This window comes from Lactuca virosa, chromosome 3 (assembly GCF_052849685.1).
Source record: "Lactuca virosa cultivar CGN04683 chromosome 3, Lactuca_virosa_CGN04683_v6, whole genome shotgun sequence".
Lineage (NCBI taxonomy): Eukaryota > Viridiplantae > Streptophyta > Magnoliopsida > Asterales > Asteraceae > Lactuca > Lactuca virosa.
In genome coordinates, this window is record NC_136428.1 from 61,188,817 (window position 1) to 61,212,764 (window position 23,948).

Genomic DNA, 23,948 nt, shown 5'->3' on the forward strand with positions numbered 1-23,948 from the left:
TGTCATCTTCTCATTCAATTCGTCACATGTCATTTTGTCTTAATTTTGAGCTATTTGTTTTTCACTTGTCATTTACTTCATTTTTCATTTTTCAATATATCATTAATTTAGTTTCCATAAACTAAATATACCATGATGACTATATTAATTTCTAATTGCAAATTTCAATCTCAAATAAACTTACAGTTTAAATCTTCGTATTTAATATTTTTTTAATAATTAACTCGTTTAGTACATGGGTCTGACAACTAAACACATAATTTTAATTTATTTATTTTTATAGGTTTTTTTCCTCATACTTTTCACTTATTTCAAATTTCAAATTCAAATAAACTTTCCGTTTAATCTTTCGTATTTAACATTTTGTTTTAATCAACTCGTATAATATACAAGTCTCACAACTAGTACAATGAACAAAAACCATTACCCTCTTACGACATTACAAGTTTAATGCAAAGTTGTGTTGAATTATATCTCCTCCAAGGAAACCAACTTTTCCAAATGCGTTTTTACCTTTATCATTTTTTCAAATAGTGAAAATTTAAATTGTGTTTAGTTTTTGTCCAAAAAACTATTCACAAACCTTTTGCTCCAACGACCAGAAGTTGTTAAAAAGATAACAAAAATCTATTATTACAGTAACAATAGAAATTTATAAATAATTAAGTAGAACATAGTCACATACAATGCAGTCTTGACTCTTTGATTTGAGCATTGTGACTCAATTGGCCGGTGGGCGGGCTTTGACTGATAAATGGGCGGTCAGACTGAACATGCAAGGTTTCATCACTCTTAATTTCAGAGGTATGCCCGGGCTTCAAGTCAGGGCCCATGTGTTCACCTCTTGATTGGATTTCATGAGATACAATACATGTACCATTAACCATTGTACATTGTTTGCTACAACGGAAGGAATTTTTTCACATATAGAATGACCAAATCCAAATCAAATAAACAAGTATTCCTAGATAAAAACAATTGTCAAGATACAACAAATTGACTTCTTAAACTACCAAAAAAAAAAAAAAAAGTAATTTGTTCTTTCAAAAAAATGGCAAGAAAAAAAAACACTATATTTTCCCTATCTTAATTTACACCACCATCTTAGCTAATCCACAACTGTTTTGAGCTCCAAATATTACAAGAAACCAACCAAACCAAACCAAACCAAACCGCAATTAACACCAAAAAGAAAAACAGATGGAAATGTTATGTTTTTTAGTTTAAGATTAAGCTTTGCACATACAAGGTGTCAAAGGGTTCTCCCATATGTCATAATTTGGAAACGTTGCTTCCGGAAGCCCAGTGCGTGTCTGGTGAGTCATCACCACATCTTCAACAAAAGTAGCCCATCCCATGTACGGATCTCCTAAAGATTTGGAAAGCAGCCCTTTATCTGGTTTTATAGATTTTTGTCTATGACCCATGTACCTTCTTGCTCCAATTATTAATTTCGCAAAATTCCCTCCATGTGTCATTACAAAAACATCCGATTTCAAGCACACCAAGAAATCTAAAGCAGCTAAACTTGTCACATGCTTCCGGAACCCATCTAGTTCGTCTTTTGTTGTCAGTTCCTCTTTCGTTACCTGTCATAGACATAAAACGTTGATTGAAAAAGTAGGTTTTTAGGTGGCTTAAAGTTGAAGAAAGGGTGGCACATACAAGATTTGGGAACATGTTTCTAAGCGGGGCCATACGATTCTGTCCACCATAGACCTGCCCGGAAGCAACGTAGATTTGGGTTTCTTTTGGGTAGCCCATTGCCCGCAGCATGACCGCTACTTCCCCGGGCTCAAGCGGGCAGCGTCCTTCTTTCCTTTTTTGTAGTGCAAGTGGCCATAAATGGGAACCATCCTGCACAAACAATAACCAACCAAACTTCATATTTCAATTTTCACCAATAAAAATAAAAAAATAAAAAAAACATCTAACCTTAAATCGCCTAGGCCATTCTTTTAATCTGTATAATCCCATCAAAGCTTTCTCTGCCCTTGTCCCCACAAAGTCACAAAATGAAAGCCCTACCATCCCTTTCTCAAATCTAAGATGAAGGGCCCTGTTCAACAACATATTCATTCATGCAAGTTTTTAAACAGTTGAAAACTAACACATCACATAATTTTTTGTCTAATTAAAACTTACATAAAAGGATTTGGACTTCCTGTTCGATTTCTCATCCTTGCTACCAGTTGCTCAGCCATATCATCAATCTCTGGAAGAAACTTGAGAGCATGATAGTTAACCCTGCACCTTAGTCTGTTGATTTCTTGAGGGACATTGTCATACCTGTATAAAAACAAATACAAGGTTCAGAATTAATAAAATATTTTAAATTAAATAGAAGAAAAAACATACCCGAGTCGATCTACAAAAGGCTTCAGGGCCATTATCTTTTTCTCTTTAATTCTGGGCAAGACATTGTCAATGTAGAATTGTGCTGGTGCATACTTTGGGATGTTTTTCACTGTCCGTCTGTCATACATTTAAATACAAATTTTTTTAGCAAACTATATCATAAATGCATAAAATATTTTTAAACTTTCTCTTTTTGATATTTTGTTCAACCTTATGCTTGTGAATAGCTCTGATTTATCAGTAAACCATGATGGAATATCGCGCACAATTTGGACATCGTCTTTTAAGTAATCAATGAAATGATCCACGTCAAATATGTCCTCAAATTTCCTAATAAAGAAAAATGTTAAAACTCATAAGCAAATATAGGAATCAAGAACAGGCTAAATAATAAATATATATATATATATATATATATATATATATATATATATAACTCACGTTTGGTCTTTCCAGATCTGGTCTTGCTTTAACACAGGCAGAATAAGAGTGGCATTCATGATTTTGGCAACAGCAACAGCATTGCATATCTACATTAAAAAAGGAAATGAGATCTATCCAATAGCCTTATCAGAAAGTGTTAAAAGAATGAAACTTACAGCAATTCTTTGCTGATTTAGTCCACCCTCTGCGTGAATAAATATATATCCATTTGTTTCATTTGCCTCAGGAAGATCTGCAGACAACCAATAACAAAAGATTGTATAAGGATGATTGGTCTCATGAATAATCATGATAAAGAATCCGCATAGAATTGTGTATATGTTTAAGTTTTACCTGAAATTGCACCAATGCGTCTTTCAGCACAAGGTTTCCAAGAAGTGGTGGTTGATAATGGATTCTCCCATAAAGAAGGTGGCTCCTTGACCTAATGAGTAAGGCAGCAAAAAAGACATACAGCTTTGAAGTTAATTGATGGACATGATTAAATATGGTATAAAAACCAAGAAGTCCAGTATAGCTTACACGGGGGCAATGGAGTGTAATGCCATCTTTCTTGCATAAGTATGGTGCATTCTACAAATAGTTAAAATAGATCAGAGAACATTAGTTTAGTTTTACAAACAACTTCTAAGTAATACTATGAACAGGTCAACTTTGATTTGACTAAGGCTAAGCAGATGCAATTGGCTTGATCAATACCAGGGATTAGTTTTCTATGTTGTGGTAGATCCAATAATCTTGTCATGATTACGAAATGCTCAAACTACAGCTAAATCTAATGTACAATAACACATTCTGACCTATGCCTAAACTAAGACGTATATGGGAATCGATTTGAATATATGTACACACTGCTCCACATCACCGACATCCTAAATTCTTGATTACATCCATATATGAGATCTTCACATATGGCATTCGCTTTAGAGATCATTAAAGAAAGGTACACTTCAAGATAAGTAGGAATCCCTAAAATCCTTTCGAATTAATCAGACTTGCGATTTTAAGTAAAGTATAATGTGTTGTCGGATTGTTTTCTGGAGACATTATATGGTATTCGAACAAAAATCATATGTGTACTATATGAATCAAGACCGATTGAAATTGAATTTGATTACTCACCAGACGACTTATGACCGAATAAACGGAAAAAATTCCGGCAAAGACGAGGACACTGATGAGTAGAAGCAAGATCTTGAAGTTGTTGGAATAAAACCTAGCACTTTCATCTAATAACTGAAAATGATTGGAGAATAGTGAACGGAACCGATCTCTAGGGTAACGATCGCGACCACCGTCGTCGTCGTCGTGGAGGGGATGATTGTCGGAGGAAAGCGGCGATGTGACATCATCGCGTTTCCTAGGAGACGGTGTTGCTCTGCCGCCGATCGAGCTAGAGTGGCGGAGCTCCGCCATGGCTCGCTTCGGACTGTAGGCCAGCTTCGGGGTTTTTGGTTACTCGCTGCTAAGTGTGCGTGGTGTCTACTGTTTGGCACTGTCTGTTTTATTATTTGTAGTAAACTACAGAAACAGTCCCTATATTATTACCCAATTTCCATTATTATCACGTGAGCTTTCACCAATAACAATAACAATACCCCAATCCTACATCATACATATTTATAAAGCTAACATTTTTTCTTGAATCTCATGCATTTGAAACCCCCTTTTTTAACTTCCTCAAACCACATTCATTTGAAACCCCCTTTTTTAACTAATGCAACTCAAAAGTTTTCTTAATTATGATTTAACACTCAAAAGTTTTATAACTTATATTATATTTAATTAGCATTTAGTGAAAAGTTTACTATAAAAAGGTCAATCTTTTGTGTATTTTGTGTTATATAAAATCTTACATGTAAGAATGATTTGAAGATATTGTGATTCAAAAGTTTTCATATAGTTGAAGCATTCACGATCCAAATATGATGATTTGAAGAAATGTGTTATGTCGCATCGATGGTAATTGTAATATGATTTTTCTTTCAACCAAAACAAATGAAGCTTTTCTATTCTTTCTTTATATTCAGTTTCTCATTTAATCTTTATTTGTGATTTGTGTGTATTACTCGATCTTGAATGTGACTCTCCAAACATCAATGTTTTGCTTGGAACATCTTTCTGATTCTTCTTTTTCAAGAAAAAAAATTTGATTGCAGGTTAGTGAAAAATTGTCATCAAGTTTCTATGGTTGAATGGTGTTAAATGAAGAAAGAAGATTCATAAAATGAATATAGGTTTTTTTGTTTGAGCAAAGTTGACGAATGTTAGTTTTTTCTTTTGATTTAAATGTATGTTTATGTAACATCTTTATTTATATATTCAATCACCCAATGCTCTTATTTATTTGATTGTAGTTTTCCTATTTTGATTATGTTTATTTTCTATTATTTTTTTGTTGAGTTATCCTACACAACAAATTTAAAAAACAATATTTAAAAGATAACATTAATTTTGAACATTTGATATGTAATTATGATAGACTTATCATGATATGTTCTTCATATGAAAGTAATTTATCCATATTACTACGACAAGAATTACATATGACATTTACGAAAATATATATAATATATGTGATTTGTTTAACATGTATATGCACCTATGTATGTTATAAATTTATAATTAAATATCTTTATGTTTAATAATTGAAGGGATTAAAATGATGCATCAAAACCAATTATTTAGACGAATATAATAATAATAATAATAATAATAATAATAATACTAATAATAATAATAATAATAATACATTTCCAAGTACCGTATTCATTTGAAACTCACACTACAACTCAAGAGTTTTCTAATTTATGTATATTTATTAGTTACAACTCAAGAGTTTTTAACTTATGATTATTAATTAGTAATCACTAATAACTTTTTATTTTCCTTTCTTTTATAAGGTTGTAAAGTTTTGTTCATTAAAAACATTAATGTATTTGAAGAGATTTGTGATTTAAATATGAATAGTTAATATAAATGTTATAATAGATGTTTTAGTGTTTTTATGTTATTAAAAGTTATAGTATTTATTTTTCATATTTTTTATTATTCGTTGTATATATATCTTTTTTAATGCAAATGTTATAATAGATGTTTTTCTATTTTTATGTTACTAAAAGTTACAGTTCATATTTTTGTTCATACGTTTTTTTACCCGTTATATTATCATTCATTTGATATATAATTTACACAATTTTAAACGGTTTATAAAATTATCAAATAATTTTATATATCATAATGACTTAAAAATTAAACTATAATGTTTAATAAAACTAATATGTTAATTATATGTTTGCTTTACTACTAACATTTTGTTTCAAAGTAGAAATATTAAATAATAATTTGGTAAAAGTTATTATTTTAACTATATAATTTTATTCTCGCGCAACGCGCGGGGATTCGTCTAGTAAATAAGATAAAAGGAAGTAAGACGGTGGGAAGTCCGAGCTGGTTCTATAAAAGAAAAAAAAATTATTAGAAAATAAATTATAGTATTCAGTTATAATAACAATATTAAATCTTGGATGATCTTCTGCATATAAAACGTTTGTCCATAAAAAGAGAGGAACAGTGGTAGTAGGCTAGAAAAAAAAAAGAACAAATACCAACAACTTAATTGAAAAGCAACAAGTAGTATTGGTAAAAAGAAAAACATGTAAAAAGTGAACATTTATTCTAACAAAAAATATGAGCATACACTAGTAAATAAAAACCGTAAGCAAAGAGGAGAATAACATATGATGGTAATTGGTAAAGCATTAGCAACAAACACGAACAATTGGAAAATAATCTAGCAACAAACACAAACAATGGGAAAATAATCTTTCTGTATACTTTTGGATGTGTCAAAATTCACTACTTGTTGTATAAAATGATAGTACTAAGTAACTATGATTGAACCACAAAGACACGTTTGAAAGTCAATGTCTCTTTACATAAGAGAAAATTAATTCAAGCAAATACTTAAACATGAGTTTTAATTACTAAATAAAAATTGAAACAAAATTACATAAAACAAGTTTATTAAAAATTCAGAATTAAAAGACGATTTTATTTCGCAGTGACTTTTCTAATTATGCAGTTAATCAACGAATTGTTTGTTTAGAACACGTTCTATCTAAGTTGGTACTGGGAACTACTAACAAACTCTAGCAATTCTCTTTTCCAAGTTGTTTAATCAAAACAAAATATTTAAATTAAACATTACTTTTCTAACCTACTAAACTAGCTTTTAGATTAAATAAAAAAAATCATATTAAGATCTGTATGAAAATCTTAGTATATAATATCCATTACTTATTGTAAGCTCCTAAGCTTAAATATATGTAATATTGAGTTTGCATCAACATTAAATCCTATCATAGCATCGTTATTTAGTCAATGTCTGATTTTAAGGCCTTGTATCATATATACTTCCATTTTTGCTATGTTTCTTTAACATTTCCTTTTAAATTTTAGTACAAACCGAAGTATTTTCTTGAAATTCTGAAATTATTCATCGTATTTCATACTTGTTCTTGAAACTCTAAGAGTTTTTTTTTTCGAAATCTGTAACTTCGATCCGAAATTCAAAATGTGTAGTCCGAAATGTATTTTTTTTTTGTCAATCTAGAATGACATATTCTAGACTTGTTAGTTATTTTTCATAAAACATAATGGGTTGTTTTCTTTAATATTGTTGGTTTTATTATCATCCCTTAAAAGAACCTAACTTTAATCTTAAACAATGATTACAACTTTTGAGTTTTGAGGTTCCAAATCAACTTCTAACATATCCTTATTTAAATAATTTGATTTCGTTTGATTGTTTATTAAAAATTTTAAATATTAGTTTTGACTCAAAATCATTTCATTATATTTCAATGAGTTTTATCATTGGAATCACCAATTACACTCGTAACCCATTGTTTTCACTTTAAAATTAATAAAAAAGAAGCTTTAGTTGTAACACTCAATAGTTAATTTTGTGCATGGTTTAAGTTTAAATTGGGTTTGTGGATATTGCCTCCCTGTGTTATGGTATTACCGAGTCACCACGACACGATGAACATTTAAATGGCGTAGCATGATACTGTGCACAAAACCCTAGGATTTTGGTCCTTGTTCCCTATTTAAAGGATGAGAGGATAGGGTTTCGTCCACCCTCAGCCTCCATCACCCCATAAGAGTTCCATCCAAACCCTGACACCTCACTTTTGATTTTTGAGCCTCTTGTGATTGTGTCCACCCTCAGCCTCCATCACCCCATAAGAGTTCCATCCAACAACAGACATCACAGTCACGATCTTTTTCAAGTAACGTATTTCCTCCCTAAAATCGCCTAGCTATTGTCGCATGTCATCTCTCACTTCCTCAATCTGCACTTGGGTTTCCATGGCGTGAAGCTCGTAGTCAGTTGGTACGTCTAGGTCCGATACTCTGAAACCATCATAAGAGAAGCTTTGTTCTGAGGTCATCTTCTTGATTTATAAGGGGGAAAATATCGAAATTTGTTGTATTAAGCAAATGATACGATTAGGGTAATAAAGTGGGTGGGGAACACTCATTTAGGGTACCCCTTCAATTTATAAGGGGGGCCATCGAGGATGACTTGACAAACTTGGGTACCAAGATAGGAACAATACTAGTCGATTCACGTTCCACTGTGGAGGTCACGTCACCAAAATATTTTTTAAACCTTTTACAATCGGTAAAATGACGTGATTAAACGGTCATATGAGAGTTAGTCTCCTTAATGTGTAAAAAAAAAATAGTTTAGTAACCTTTTAAAACAAACATGATAAATTTGATGAGTTAATATGACATTTGCCCAAAATATTAAATATAAACATTTTGGTAGTAATTCACTAAACGGTGATTGTAGTCAATATGCTTCATGAGGATGTAGGAAGAACTCGGATGTGTAATGGTAGTTTTAAGTTAAGACGGTTAAATTTTGATGTTCTAAATGATTTATATAATTTGTATAAATAATGTGAAAGCATTTATGTTAAGTGGATATATTTTTTTTAAATGTAAAAAATTGAAATAAAAAAAAGTTGATATTAAGAAAAATAAAAAAATATAGTAAAAACTGAAATAAAATAAAAAGTAAGAAAAATGATATTTAAAATAAATAAAAAATAATAAAAAAAATGAAATATAAAGAAAAAATTGAAGAAAAACGCTAGTTTAGTAAATATTTTTTCAAATAACTCTATTTTGTTAGAAAACTCCGTATATATTCTGTCGTGGTAGTACATATAACGTATTAACACCACCAATGACTCCCCGAGACCGATTTACGGTGGTGGGGTTTTAGAGCGCGGAGGAGCACGGCGGTTGTGTCACTATATGCACTCAGCACTTTGTCCGATTTCCGTCAATCGTATTTTTCGTTCTCTCTCTCTACAGATTACGGTGTGAGTGTGTGTTCTGCATGTAAAAATGGAGACTCCATCGTTAAGGGTCCGTCTGAAGTTCGGAGATCGTTCGATTCTTAGCAAACCACAGCGATCGGATGGGATGAACAAAAGCTGGCTTCTGCTCAAATTACAACAACATCGAACTATCTCCGATGTCTGCACTCATCTTCTCCACATTTTCAAACTCCATCGCTCTTGCCCTAATGGGATCCTACTTTCTGTAACTCTCTTTCTATCCTCTCTTGTTATGCCGTAATGTATGTGCTAAAACCCTAATTTTTTCTAAATCGTTAGTCCAACAAGGGCTATTCTTATTCCAAATGTTAATTTTGTGTAAATCGCCCTTTTTGGGTGTTGATGAGTTGTTGCTTAAGTTTATTGCTAAGTTTTGTAGGTTGGTACTTTTTAATCTCCTGTTGCTATCAACTCAATCTGTTCCAAAAAGAGCCTGCTCTTGATTTTTTGAGTTGACACTTTTCAAATGTAAATTTGACAAGAATGTATGTATTCTGATTTTGGTACTTTAAAAATAATACATATGTATTTATTCTTAAAAAAAGTTAATATAAAGAGTCACCCTTGGTAAATTTAGTTGGTTTTTTCCATTGTCCTTTCTTAACATGAATGCAAAGGATCTCTTAGATGTTTTCTGGTGGTTATTGTAACTCTTTATACCTTAATACTGTAAAAAGGTAACAGACATGAAAACAAGAAAAATAATTCTATGCAAATTGGTCCCAGTGTCGTTGTGGGTATGTATTTGATTTTATTTAGTACATTACCATTCTTATAGCTCTAGGAATACTACCTATTATGGTAATTTGTGTTAAGTGCTGAGTTGATGCATAAAGTTTAGTGTTTGCTATCTTATTTGCATCATACTTAGCTGTTTCTTTCCTTGCAGATGGATGGCTTTGTGTTACCACCTTCCGAGTCAACTGAAATCTTGAAAGATAAGGAACTTATCTGGTAGTTAAAATCTTTAGTTTTATATTAACCATCCTCCAGTAAATATGTAATCATATGTTTAACAAGTATGCATTACTTTTTGTTATTTTAGTGTTAAAAAGAAGGGTGGGGCAACACCTGATGCAGACAATTTGCTTGATGAAGTGGAAGCTGATGACTTGGAACCTGGAGAGAATGGTTTGCTACTTTTAGCAAATGATAAAGGAACTGAAGAAGTCCAAAGTGAATCTGAGGAGGTTGATGAAGAACAGTCGCAAGATGAAGAAGATGAAGAACCAGTTTCTAAGAAAAGAAAAGCCTCCATTAAACTTCAAAACTCGAAGTAAATCCTATATCTTGTGTACCTTTTATCTTATTATGAATCTAACATCACTAAGGTATTAAAAACTTGTTTGCTTTTGTGAATATCAGAAATAAGAGACCCTGTTTGAGGGTGTTGGATGATGTTGAAAATGAGGCTGAGACACAGGAATTTGACAATGATAAGAATGCTGAACAAGCAAAACAAGTGTCTGCTCCTGGTGGGAAAAAGGTTGGTAATAGTTGTGTATACTAAAAAGTAAAAAGTTTCTTTTGATATAATTATAAGTTTTAAATGTCTGGGTCCCACCAAATTGCTAGATGCCTAGTAGAAGTGCTAGAAGGAAAAAGGCTAAGAGACAATGGATGCAAGAACTGGCTAAAATCTCAAAGAAGAAGGTAACTGTTTTGCTAAAGTTTTTGAGGATGAATAAAAGGTCAAATTTGTAATTTATGCCTCCAGACTCATATCCACTTGTTGACAATATTGAACTTGTAGCCACAACCCTATTCAAAGCCTGTAGTAACTCCAGCTGAAAACAAGGATGCTAATGGTCGGCCTAAGGGACTAGTAAGTAACTAATTGTGCATTAAATTTCCTGCAACTATGAAGTATTTTTGCATTCTTTGATAAAAATTTCAATTTGCAGCTACACTGGAAACAGGCTTCTAAAAAGCCTGTGCATAAGAATAGAGTAGAAGAAGCAAGCAATCAGAATGGGGATGTGGCTGTTGTAAAAAGGCCAGGACATATTCGGTTTGAAAATCTTGATGAAGGTAGTTTTTTCATATATCAACATTATTTGTTAGCATGTGATTCTTACCCTTTTATCACAACAACAATATCCAAATCCCATAGGAATGGACCAAGGGGGAGGTTAGAGACACTGATTGGTTTATCCTTGTTGAATGTATATTTAATACTTAAGTCAAGTGTAATTTAACGAGTAGCCATTTGAAAGAGACATGGTAGTGTACTTTGACCCATAATCTTGTAGTTTACGTTTATTTACTTATTATTGATTTTGTCATGGGTCGAGTTATTTGTCTCATTACAGAGTGCTAATTTTCATTGTTCTTGTCTTATGCAGATCAAACTGCAATACAGACTGAAGTATCAAATGTATGCTTCACAACTCTTGATTAGCCATCAATAATATCACATAATCAATAATTCTGTCTTTGATGCATTGTGTATTGCATGTTAAATGGCTTGAGTGACTAGGGATCTTATCAAGAAGCTAAAACTTTAAATTCTTAAAGGGCATGGAATTTTACGTCTTAAACACATGGGTAATTGGGGCCTAGATGATTAAATGCAATGCTGATATGAGAATAAGCATACATTTTTCACATTCTGAAGTTTTCATGTCCTTGCATGAAAGTAGTATAACTACAGTATGTCACACGAGTCTTTGATACCATGAATTTGTTGAGTTTTGGTTCAGGAAGCTTTTAGGTGGAATGGTAGTAGTAATGGAAAGAAAAAAGGTCAAAGATGGGGTAGTAATGGAAAGTTCTCAACCTCACGAAGGAATGACACTAAAAGAATAGACAAAAAATCCTTCAAAATGTCCATTACAGATATGCAAGTACCCATAATTGACCCCAATGATTTCAGCAAGCTTCCTCCTTGTTGTTCACCAAAGGTCTCTCTCTCTCTCTCTCTCTCTCTCTCTCTCTCTCTCTCTCACACACACACACACACAGAGTGCATGCATCCACATACTTGGAGAAGATTTTTTTTTTTTCAAATTGTATTTGTTATAATTTGCAGGAAGGTGATGTGATTGCATATCGTCTCCTTGAGTTATCTTCTTCATGGATCCCTGAGTTTTCATCCTTCCGTGTAACTTTCTTCTCTGAAGTTATATATATATATATATATATATATATATATATATATATATATATGTTTTTATTTCTTTTCTTGTTTGTGTGAAAAGTAAAAAGTAAAAAAATGTTTTTATATTGCAGGTTGGAAGAATATCATATTATGATGCGAGGGACATTGTTCTGATTCCAGTGCCAGAATATCCCATTGTTACTGATAAAACGGATGAGAACAGGCCCAATGATTCTCTTTATGGAGAAGATGGTACTTTAGAGGTACTACTCAAACCTTTCACCCTGAAAAATAATCCCCTATATCTCTGTGAATAATTAATCACTACCCATATGTTTGTTTTGTTGTGTGTCTGTGCAGATAAACTATTCGGCTCTTCTTGATGTCTGTTATGTGAAGCAATATGATCCAGAAGCTGCTAAGGATAAGGATAAGGAAGCAGTCACTAATGGTGTTGAACAAGCTCCTGTAACTGTAACTGTAACTGATGGCAAAGATGCTGCAGAAAACTTGGTGTCCAACAGTAATGACAACAACACAAATGTCTCAAAAGACTCCAATACAGGTAGCTACATGTCTTCAAATCTCACAAGAATAAGAATAAGATACTAAAACATGTTATATCTGTAGGAGGAGAAGCAAACCCATGGGATCATTTCAGCAAGGCAAACTCAAACACAGAAATGTCATTGCCATTGCCAGATGTCAATCATTCAAGCATGGTAGTAAGTGGTGACCCTGGCCCAAGTGATGTCCCAAATGCTAATATAGCTGAGTGCTCTGAGAACAGAGACAAGGAGAAGGGTAGTATGGGTAATCCATGGTTGAATGCAGACAAGCCAGATGCATCTCAAGAGAATCAAAGTTCATTGACTGGTTGGACAAGTGGCAAAAAAGTAGATTGTGGAGAAGGAAGTTCCTGGGGAAGGCCATGGTCATCTTTTACACCCTTGAGGGGTAGTTCAGTAAATGTGCAAAGCAGAGGAAATGATTGGGGAGGCAGGGGAAGTTCTCGTGGCAATGTGAGACCATGGGCCCCACGTGGTCGAGGAGGTCGTGGCCGTGGTCGAGGTCGGAATGCCTAAATTATATTATATATGACTGTTTAAGGTATGAGACCTACTGCCTTCTAATATATATATATATATATATATATATATATATATATATATATATATATATATATATATATATACCTATTAGTATTATGTAATGTAATATCTAAGAATCTATGCAATCAGATACTCTTGGATTCTGTTATTAGGTTTCTTTGTATGTACAAAGGTTGAATGACTATACTCTTTGAATGAGCTAATTTTTGGTTTTCTACTATTGAATTTCCCAAAATATTGATAGGTTAAGATATTAAAATAATAACATTTCATGTTGTAGAATAGTAACATATACAAAGCCAACGAGGAATAAGTTGATTCCATCCAGTTTCTTTTCTTTTTTACTAGAAACTGTACATAAATTCCCACCCACATAATGGAAAAAAATTAAACCAACATTTTCATTTTCATACATCACTGCATCACAAAAGCAGAAACTGCCTCGGATGCTTCTAATGTTTCTCTCCTGTGTTCTGGAATGAGAAACAGTGAAGATGCTTCCATAGTTGCTCCGGTTCTTCACCTTCTCTCACTATCTGTTCATCATAATCATTCATATACAAAATATTATAAGTAATAGGACTTGAAGATACAAGTAAACTAGTTTCTAGAAGCCTTTTCAAATTAAACACATTACCTGAACAATAGAGCTTGTTGCCAGACCTTTTCTAACAATGAAGTCATCACCAACAATCTGCCACTGGTTATCATCATCTTCCCCACTTGTTCGCCCCACCCAAATATATACTACATCTGCAATATAAGTTATATACACACCTCTGGAATCAGGAATTCCCATGTTACTACCCATTTCAACTTTTTCCATACTAGGCCACCGATAAAGAACAAACTCAGCTTCAAACATTGACTCATGCTCATCCGCATCACTCGAGCTCTCTTCTTCAGCATCTTCCATGCTTTGATCCTCCATGGAAAACGACCATGTCCTGAGCAGGTTCTTTGGAGGTGAAATCTCTCTTACTTTAGGCCTATTCGGAATCGGATTCACAGATTCCAATCCGGAAGGGGAAGGTTGAGCAGATAAAGATAAGTCAGACCAGTTAGATGATGTTGGTGAGAAAGAAAACGAATTGGAGTAATCAGATGTTGAAGGCGAGATCAAGGGGGAGGTGTTATTATTATCATCAAACTTTCTTGGATCTTTAACAAGAAAAGAAGAGAAAGAATCTGGTGATATGCATTCCGAGTTATTATCATCTTCACTTCCCTTAGAACCGATACCCGGAGTTGCCTTCACCCAACTCCGGCTAACTGAAACCTCGGAAAACGAAGAACAAGAATCCGGCGAGTCACATTGCGATTGTGATTCCGATTCCGGGGACTCAACTACTATAGACGAGGTAATCAACTCCTTCATGATTCCAGTTGTAAACTTCTTCCTTAATCTTTCCCAACCACTTCGTCTAGCTGGCAGACACATCTCGGAATCGTTCTTCCCGGAGATGGATAACGGTGGAACCACACCGCTGTTTGCCGCCTTGGTGAAAACCCCAAAATCTATATCGTATTCAACTATTTTTCTTTTTCCAGGAATACCCTTATCTCCTTCGTTCCCAATTGCATCCCAGAACTCATCCGGTTCTTCCCCTTCTTTAACAGTCAAAGCCGGCCCATTTGCCTTTTCATACCTAATCACCTGAGAAGCTGCTATCCTCGCACTATCATACATCAACGGATCACAAATCTTCCCAATCCAAACATAAACAGCAGAAGGAACATTCACAATGAAAGCCCCACGAGAATCAAGAGCCTGTTGGCTAGGTTTAGCTAACAATTTAGGAACAAGATGAAGTGGTGCATAAGACGAGTGTGGAGCGATCCTGTAGATTCGCAAAACTGAACTTGGACTCACCGGAACAGCATGGACCCGTTTCTGACACTGTAAAAGCTGGCTAGCGAAACCCATGTTAGGGTTAGTCACCCCTCTTGATGCCTTCACTTGTTGAAACGCGTCTTCGAAGCTGTGTCCTTCTCTCCACATGAGATACGCGATGACCAAGGAGGTTGATCGGGAAACACCCTGGCAGCAGTGGACAAAAACACGTCCGTTTTGCTCTCGAACGTCTTCAAAATAGTCAAAAACGTCGTACAGGATGCTGGTGATGTCCTCCGACGGGCTGTCTTGAAGCCAAAGCGTTTTGTAAACCAAATCGGTTTTGAAATACTCCGGACATACGAAACCTACACAGTTCAAAACATGGGTGATTCCGTTTTGGCGAAGAACGTCGCGGTTTTTGGCGACGGCGTCGCTTCCTAGAAATACGTGATCTATGATTCGCGAACACTCTTTGTCGAAGAACGCGAGTTTGTCTTTCTTAAATTCGAACTCTAAAGGGGGTTTTCCTAAGTTTAGAGGAAGAGCAGGAGGTCTAGGTCTGGCGCCGGGGGTGGTGGCGGTGACATTCGGCCAAACTCCGAGATCGTCGGAGCCTGCTCTTGGCCACTCCTCGGCTTTCGGCCGGGAAACTGAAAGAGGTTGAAGCGGCGGCAAACATGCCCTAGCCTTGCTGTTCCAGAGTGATTTAGGGTTGCCGGGAGTTGGATTTGTGAGCGAGCGTCCCGCCCAGGAAACTGACCGGGAGTATATTTTCCCTCCTCCTCCTCCGGCTGTGGCTGCTGCTGCAGGTGGAGGCGGCGGCTGTGCTGGTTTGTCTTCTTCCTTGAACATTATACCTTTGTTTTTCTAGAGAACTAGCGGATTAAACTCATCTGAGGATGGTTCTAGGAAAGGCCAATAAACTGATTATCTTATCAGAGATTCAAAAATCAAAAGTAATAAAAATTCTCACCTAAAACCCTTGACTGTGAAGAAAATAAAGCAAAGCAGCTAGCAGTAGAATGGACTGAGTAAACGACTGAGCTATCGTGGGGTATACATTAAATAGGAATTCAGAAAAAGCGGGCGCAGATCGTTGAACGAAGACTTGGAAGAAGAAGATGATGAAGAAGGAGAAGGAGGAGGAGGATAGAAAACAGGAGTGTAAGGTGAAAGTTTTAATGGTAATAATTAAATGATAATTATAATACGAGAGATTTGGATTATTATTATTTCAAGATTCAAGATTGAATCGCAAAGAAGAAGAGGAAAGAGGAAGGTGGTGGCCATATTTGACCGGGAAACCAGAAGCGGTCAAAGTGCCAGCGTCATCCAATTCTTTCCCCTTGGATCCTATTGCTTGCTATTTATAGGGACTGCTTTACTGGAATTTACTACCAAAATTAATAATAAAATAAAAAACATAAGTATAATGATTTTATGCAACAAATTAAGTCTCGAAAAATATGTGAAACGAAACTAGATCCGAGAAATGAATTGGTTTGCGTTCTTGAATGGTTGAACGAGAGAGTGAACACGTCACGTCGGGCTAAAATTGCAAATTTTCTTTTCACGTCGGGCTAAAATCGCAAATTTTCTTTTGTGGTTTGTTACAAATGTTGCAATTTATTTTAGTGTACTCTATGATTTGTGGTAGTCAATATGTTATATATATATAATTATCTTTAATTATTTTTTTAGTCCCGGCCATCTTTATGGTTTGGTTTTATTTCGGCTTAATCCCCAACTAACCTAAAATGATCCTTTTGTCCTTTTGATTTATCTACTATTTTTTTTATGTTCTTTTTTCCCTTTTATATTAATAATTAAAAGACTAATCAACCCATGCAACACCATATACCCTTGATCTCATCTCCTTCCCCACCATTACCATCTCGTCATTGTTGGCATCACATGTCACCACACTCCCGTCGTCTGTATTCTAGTAATACCACATAGTCTCCGACGACCACCCACTCTTTCACCTCTTTCGTTCTGATGTTATGAAATTGTGCATCTCAGGGAAGAGGGAGTCATTCCCTTCCAACCTACTGAACCAACTGCCACATCAGTTTTTCTCTTTTATTTTTCTTCATTTTTCCCAACCCATAACACCCGGAATCCTATCTTTCTCAACTCACTCAATTAAAAAAAATACAAAACAACTAAGGTACAACTTTTAAAACACATGGTGCAAGAGAAAATAAGAGAGATAAAGTAGAGAGAGAAAATGAGAGATAAAGTAGAGATACAGGATGAAGTGGGTTATTGAAACCAATTAAACAACCTGCTGAAGAGAGAGTGGTACCGGCGGTAACTCTATTGCTAATTAAGATTTTACCTTGATTGTTTTGTATTTTTTTAATTGAATGAGTTGAAAAAGATAGGATTTCCGTGTGTTGTGGGTTGGGAAAGATGAAGAAAAATGAAAGAGAAAAACTGATGTGACAGTGGGTTCAGTGGGTTGGGAGGGAATGACTCCCTCCTCCCTTAGAGAAGAAAATCAATATATTGCTTATGTAGCTTATCCATTATACATTTCTTTAAGAAGGTTTTGTGAATAACATGGGGTCTTCTAGAGTTCTCAAAATGTCTCTTCCCCAAAAATCATTTTGCTAATCACGTTCAAACTCACCGTCGACATTAAATCCATCAACGGTATCTTATCATTGTCGATTCTAAAACTAATTTCAACGACAGTTCATCTTCTCATAAGCGAATTCAAAAGTCAATTTCAGATGCCCCACAAAACTCGTTTTATGTAACATGTTTCTTCTACGATCTGAATCCATCATCTGAAAGGATCTCTTCCCTGATTGAAGGTGAAAAGAACAATGATTTTTTTAAATGAACTATGAAGGGGGATTTAGAGGGTTTTAGGGAAAAAGAAAGGTACATAAGATTGTAGGTTTCAATATATTTCTAAATTTAGAATTCAGGATTCTAGTTTTTTTTTTCTAAGATCGATTGAAAATTTAGAAAATCGAAGGGAAAAGAAGACAGGAAGAGAAGATATGGGCAGTGGGGTTATTGAGCGCCATGAGAGAATAAGGATGGAGAGTGAAGGAGTGATGAGGTTGGTGTTATTCAGAGATGACGCCTTATTTGGTTTGGGTTTTCAGTTTTTTCAAGTTAGAGCTGTAAGTTATGGTGGGTAATGACAGTGGGAAAGGGGTGGGTGAGACGATCTACCAGGTTTAGAAGGGGGGTTGGGACAGAATGACGATGGGGTTATTAAATTTTCTAAAGATATTAATTATTAATAAATAATAATTAAATTGTAAAAATTATATAAAAGACAATATAATAAACTACATGGATGATCTGAGTTTTAAAAAAAAAACTATGAACCAAACATGCACACAACTCCAAACTATTAGGACCATTCATGTAATTTACCTTAGGGAAATCTTTGGAAAAGTCCTAACATTTCACCCTAATTTACGAAAAAGTCCCAAACTAAAATTGGTTTATGAAAAAGTCCCGATTACTGGAAAAAATGACGTTTTGACCATTTTTTTCCGGTTTATCGGTTTCAATACTTACCCGGTTTCATTAAAGTCTCATTATTTTATTATAATTTTCATTAAAGTCTCATTATTTTACCATAGTTTGGGACTTATTCGTAAATTATGGTAAAATAATGGAACTTTATTAAAACCCGGTAATTAATGAAACCGGTAAATCGGGAAAATATGGCCAAATCGTCGTTTTTACCGGTAATTGAGACTTTTTCGTAAGCAAATTTTAGTTTGAGACTTTTTCGTAAATTAGGATAAAATATTGAGACTTTTCCGGAGATTTCCCTTTACCTTATATCTTATTATTTTTGTTTTGAGGTTTTGCACGTATCTTATTTGTTTGTAAAGAAAAAAAAATGTGTTGGTATTGATGAGAAACTACGATACGAAAAAGCGTTGCGGTTAATGATAATGACACATGTTTGGATAAACAATGCAAAGTATTCTGTGTATTTAATTTTTGTAATTTGTCAAGAATCTTTTCGGTATGGGATGATTTTTCACTTGTCACAAAAAAACAAAAAACGAACATGTTAGTTCACAATTTCTCTTTCGTTTGTTACAACCAATATGCTCAACAGCTCAAGTCAAAATACCACTACCAATTACCAAACACAAAAATGTTCAGTCGTTTTCATTAACCAATCTATTTGTTAATAGTTTGATTTGAGGAAAAAAAAAATTAATGATTACAATTACAAAAACGTTTGCTTCTTCACAAAAATGGTAATTTTAACCCATCTATATTACTTAATAGATTGATTTTGCGAAAACAATTAAATTCACCTTTAACACATTCTTTATTAAGGTCATTATTTTCTTCATAATATTTTACTTGTTAATTATTTATAAAATTATCAATGACACTTTGATTTTCAATCTCTTTATAACAAAGATTTGTTTTGTATATAGATTCAAATTAAAAATCAAAAACCCCAATTAATAATCTTTAAGAACAAAGCCACTTACCAATTTTTTGCTGATAAAAAAAGTCCTCTATACAGTAATAAAGAATATGCTAGAATTACCAGTAAATAAATAAATACACACATGAAAATGAAAAAGACGAAACTAACCGAGAGAAGAAAACCAAAATATGATGTTAAATAAGTGGTTCAGAAAGCTCCATTTCGTTGGAACTATGTGTGTGTGTATCCGGTGTGTTCGTGTGGGAGTGGGACCCAACAAAATTTAACCCAAGCCACTGCCATGGCCAACATACATACCTGGCACCACTTTGACCAATTGTACTCGAACTCACACGTGTATCAGCTTCTTCAAGTTGACGAGTCAACTCTTCCACCCTCTCCCTCAACCTCGCTGCTCTCAAATCCGCCAATCTCAAAGATTTCTCAGCCGCATCTCTAGCTGCCATGGCAGCACCTGCTGTTTCTTCTTTAAACTTCATCTTTTTCTCAGATTCCATCACCACTTGCTTCATTTCTTCCAGTTCTTGCCTCACCTTAAACAACTACACAAAACCATTGATGAATGATGATGTTTAATGTTAATAGATAGAATAATTTAACTATTTATAATTTTATATGAATCTACACATTACCTGTGCCACATACTCTTGTTCTATGGCCTTTCCTGCTTCAGCTTCTTGCTGCGCTGCAACTTTCCATCTTGTAATCTCTTCTTCAGCTGCAGCAATGTCCATCATAAGCCCTTCAACCTGCAGACATATATACATAACCTTTGTAACTCTAAAACTCTAACCCTAATTTTGAGTAAGTATGGAAATGGAAACTTACATTTTCATTTGCTACCCTCTCTTTTTCTTTAAGTTCCTCCACCTCTTCGTTTCTTTGCATAAGTTCTTTCGCTTGAGCTTCTGCATTTTCCTTAAGTACCCTTGTTTCTTCCCTTAGTTCATCAACACTATGCTGTAGCTCGATAATCTCAAGCTGAGATTGTTTTATAATGTTTTCAAGAGCACCAGCCTGTGAAAAGCAATTTAAGACATCAGACAAGTGAAAAAATTAAGTGTCGTGATGTGTAAAGTTGGTGTTAAGACACACACACCAAAGTGTATATTTCATCGTCTGTTTTGTCCACATCTGAATCTGTATGATTGCTAAATGTGTAATCAATCCCTGCTTCTCTTAACCCATTTTCTGTAACTCTGAAAAGTTCATTGGTTTTAGATGATAGATCAGCTGACATTCTTCTTGATAAAGCACTTCTCAGCAGAGACCCGATATGTTCTTTCTCCCTTATTAGATGAGTTATGCTTTCATTCAGGCTTTTCACTTGTAGGTTTCTCTCAGCAACCAAATCCTTTGTTTTTTCGTGAACAATTGAGCTTAAGTCACTTACGGATTCCAATCCCGCTAAACAGGCACGTATATTCTCTTCAATGTCTGTTTCTTGTGGGAGAAATAAGGATTCTGACAAATCCAATTGGTTTTTCTTATCATCATCCAGTATCTTGATAACACTACAGATTTGACCATGTATTCTTGAAACATAATCCAACTGGTTAACTAGCAATGGCTTTTGTGAATCCATCCGCAACTCCATGTTCTTCAACTTTACACCATAATCATCCACTAACCCTTGTATCGTTGACAACTCTGTTTCCAAATTCGATATCTTTTCATCCTTTTCAGCTATGGACTTCTCCAAATCCTGAACGACAGAATCCCTCTTAGAGACGTCCTCTCTAAGTCCATCAATGGTGGATTCAAGCTGAGATACTTCAATGGCGATCTCGTAATTCCTCTGATCTATTTGCTCCCGAGCCTCATTCCTTGATTTTGTTGTTGATTCGATCTGTCTATGAAGCTCCTCAACAATCTCATTTGACCTCTTGATGACTCCATAAGCAATAGCAGGCAATCCGGAATACTTTTGAGACCTAGGTAACCCTCCGGCAGTGAAGTTCTTATAGTTACTCACTTTACCTGATACTTTATCAATTCCTGTGACTAACATTTGAGCTGCAGTTTCGATCTCCGACCTAGATGAATCCTTTGCCTTCACGGATTCCTCTAATTGCTTAGCGAAATCCTCTTTCTGCTTCAACAAATCATCTTTCTCTTTAACAGCTTCAGCTAACTGCGCCGATAACTTCTCATTCGCCCTAGAAACCTCATCTCTCTGGCGAGTAACCTCGTCGCGTTTCTTGATCGCCTCATGTGCGAGAACTTTCAACCGGTTAAACGAAGTTTGCAATTCGGATTTCGAATTCTCTGCCGCCTCACGAGCTTTGCGTTCACGATCAAGCTCCGCAACCACCTCTCGGAATCTCTCAACCGACACATTCTCTGTTGACGAGGAAGTTCCATCAAACACCGTCGGCGGAGGATTATCTTCTTCTTCAACATCACTTAATACGGCGTCGTTATCTTCTTCCTCGGCCATTATTGGTAAATTTGAGGAGAAACAAACAGAAAATCAACTCACAATGACCGGTTAATCACACAAGCTTCCATTAGGTAAATGATTAATCAAATTATAGTAGGTGTGCCTGGAGGATCAAGGCTGTCGACGAATAATGCAAAATTGGATGATGATGAGTGGAATCAAAGGCGATAAATGTTAGGGTTTAAGTGGGAATATTGGGGAATTGAGATTTGGGTATTCAAAGGAAGAGCTCAACATTAACCGACCATCTTGGCTTACAACAACAAAACAACTTGTTGCTTTTTTTTTCTTTTTTTTTTTAATAATGTCTTAGAAGGTAATATATTTTTTAATTTGCATATATTTGGTCGTTTTTTTATTCATATTTGCTCCTTCAACTTGTTTAACTGTACACATTCGGTCCTTACGACCGACTACTCCAGATAAGTCGGAAAAAATGGCTTAATAGGATAATATATTTCTCACTTTGTACGTATTTAGTTAAAGCCGACAAAAATCGACCCAACCCGAACCCAACCGAAAATTAGCAGGTTGGGTTGAGATTTTCAACTCATTTAAGTAAAATGGGTCAACCCACTTAACCCATTTAATTAAATAGGTTGGGTTGGATAAAAATTATCAACCCGTTTTCAACCCACCAACTCATTTACCTTTAATATATATTTCATTTGATAATTCTTTGAATATTATCATGTATTGATCAAAATATTAATTTATAAATTATAATGTTGTATTATTATTTATGTTTAAAAAAATACAATCTTAATTCTCATCCTTTTTCTTAGTACCAATAATACTAGCCATTCTCCGAAATCATTTTAAAATTAAACATTTTTAATGTTGTTTAAACAAGTTATAAGAAAACCATAGAACGAAGGTGACATGCTAACCTTACTGGATTGACGAAGGGGCAACGAATTGTCAATGGGCTCAACAGTTTCATTCTCAGGTTGAGAGCTAGTATCTTCAAAAGCTGCTTCATCGGATGACTTTTGAATGTCTTCAAGATCAATCGTGCTCCCACTGCCCTCTTTGGAAATGAGCTCTCTCTCTCGCGATAGACTTCTCTTTGAGCTACAAACTGTAACATCCATAAAATTCATGCAAATTTAGAACTTTTTCAAACATCCAAAAACCATTAGTTATTACAAAATGTTTTCAAAATAGTTTCATATCAGAGAATCCCAGAAATCAAGGTCATAAAATGTGAGGGGGTGCACGATCAAGCTTTCGCCTTCCCACGATCATCCGAAGTACCTGAAACAAAATCAACAACTGTAAGCCCGAAACTTAGGAGTTCCCCCAAAATACAAACGCCATACAAACCAGAACAATATCATAACAAACAACATGCATACAGAGTCTTCAGTATGACTGGACCGCCCTCACCGGGCCTTCAGTCTATCTGGCCCACTCTCAGAACCTTCAGCATGTCTGGTTCGCCCTACCGGGCCTTCAGCCTGTCTGGACCGTTCTCCGGGCCTTCGGCCTGACTGGTATGCCCCGATGGGCCTTCATTCTATCCCGGCCGCCCTGGGTCTGTTGGCCTAGAGCACGAAGCAGGACCGCCTCAACCCACCCCACAATCACACAATCAACACATAATATCATACGCTAGCTAGCATGTACAGACAGTCATACAGATCTAACAGATTACTAAACATAGCATCATCCTATATACCAGGATGCTGATCTAACATATCACTAAACATAGCATCATCCTATATACCAGGATATAGATCTAACAAATCACTAACATAGCATCATCCTATAATTAGGATA

General features: G+C 34.9%; 4 protein-coding genes across 5 annotated transcripts; 1 reads left to right on the plus strand and 3 right to left on the minus strand.

The window, feature by feature from the left end:
* Positions 1-946: 946 nt before the first annotated feature.
* On the minus strand, positions 947-4,294 carry LOC145165809 (O-fucosyltransferase family protein). Its single transcript, XM_079084708.1, has 11 exons — positions 3,925-4,294; positions 3,325-3,375; positions 3,136-3,226; positions 2,958-3,034; positions 2,800-2,888; positions 2,569-2,688; positions 2,359-2,475; positions 2,146-2,289; positions 1,936-2,059; positions 1,666-1,857; positions 947-1,589 (listed from the first exon to the last, which is right to left on the minus strand). The coding sequence occupies exons 1-11, from the start codon at positions 4,216-4,218 to the stop codon at positions 1,230-1,232; spliced, it is 1,659 nt and encodes a 552-aa protein (XP_078940834.1). The 5' UTR covers positions 4,219-4,294; the 3' UTR covers positions 947-1,229.
* Positions 4,295-9,042: 4,748 nt separating this feature from the next.
* Positions 9,043-13,620, plus strand: LOC145165811 (coilin-like). The gene is made up of 13 exons (XM_079084711.1): positions 9,043-9,429; positions 10,114-10,178; positions 10,270-10,500; positions 10,590-10,710; positions 10,800-10,877; positions 10,978-11,049; positions 11,129-11,255; positions 11,570-11,601; positions 11,927-12,127; positions 12,256-12,327; positions 12,456-12,587; positions 12,685-12,889; positions 12,955-13,620. Exons 1-13 carry the CDS (start codon positions 9,232-9,234, stop codon positions 13,407-13,409), a joined length of 1,989 nt encoding a protein of 662 aa, XP_078940837.1. The 5' UTR covers positions 9,043-9,231; the 3' UTR covers positions 13,410-13,620.
* A 61-nt stretch (positions 13,621-13,681) lies between these two features.
* Positions 13,682-16,614, minus strand: LOC145165810 (protein-tyrosine-phosphatase MKP1-like). Of its 2 annotated transcripts, XM_079084710.1 has the most exons (3): positions 16,247-16,614; positions 14,074-16,178; positions 13,682-13,972 (listed from the first exon to the last, which is right to left on the minus strand). In XM_079084710.1, exons 2-3 carry the CDS (start codon positions 16,123-16,125, stop codon positions 13,889-13,891), a joined length of 2,136 nt encoding a protein of 711 aa, XP_078940836.1. In that variant the 5' UTR covers positions 16,126-16,178; positions 16,247-16,614; the 3' UTR covers positions 13,682-13,888. The 2 variants fall into 2 exon arrangements, with proteins under 2 accessions (XP_078940836.1, XP_078940835.1); XM_079084709.1 differs by having other exon boundaries at positions 14,074-16,614.
* Positions 16,615-19,737: 3,123 nt separating this feature from the next.
* On the minus strand, positions 19,738-22,427 carry LOC145165812 (uncharacterized protein At3g49055-like). The gene is made up of 4 exons (XM_079084712.1): positions 20,823-22,427; positions 20,552-20,740; positions 20,356-20,472; positions 19,738-20,265 (listed from the first exon to the last, which is right to left on the minus strand). Exons 1-4 carry the CDS (start codon positions 22,161-22,163, stop codon positions 19,897-19,899), a joined length of 2,016 nt encoding a protein of 671 aa, XP_078940838.1. The 5' UTR covers positions 22,164-22,427; the 3' UTR covers positions 19,738-19,896.
* Between the last annotated feature and the right edge of the window lie 1,521 nt (positions 22,428-23,948).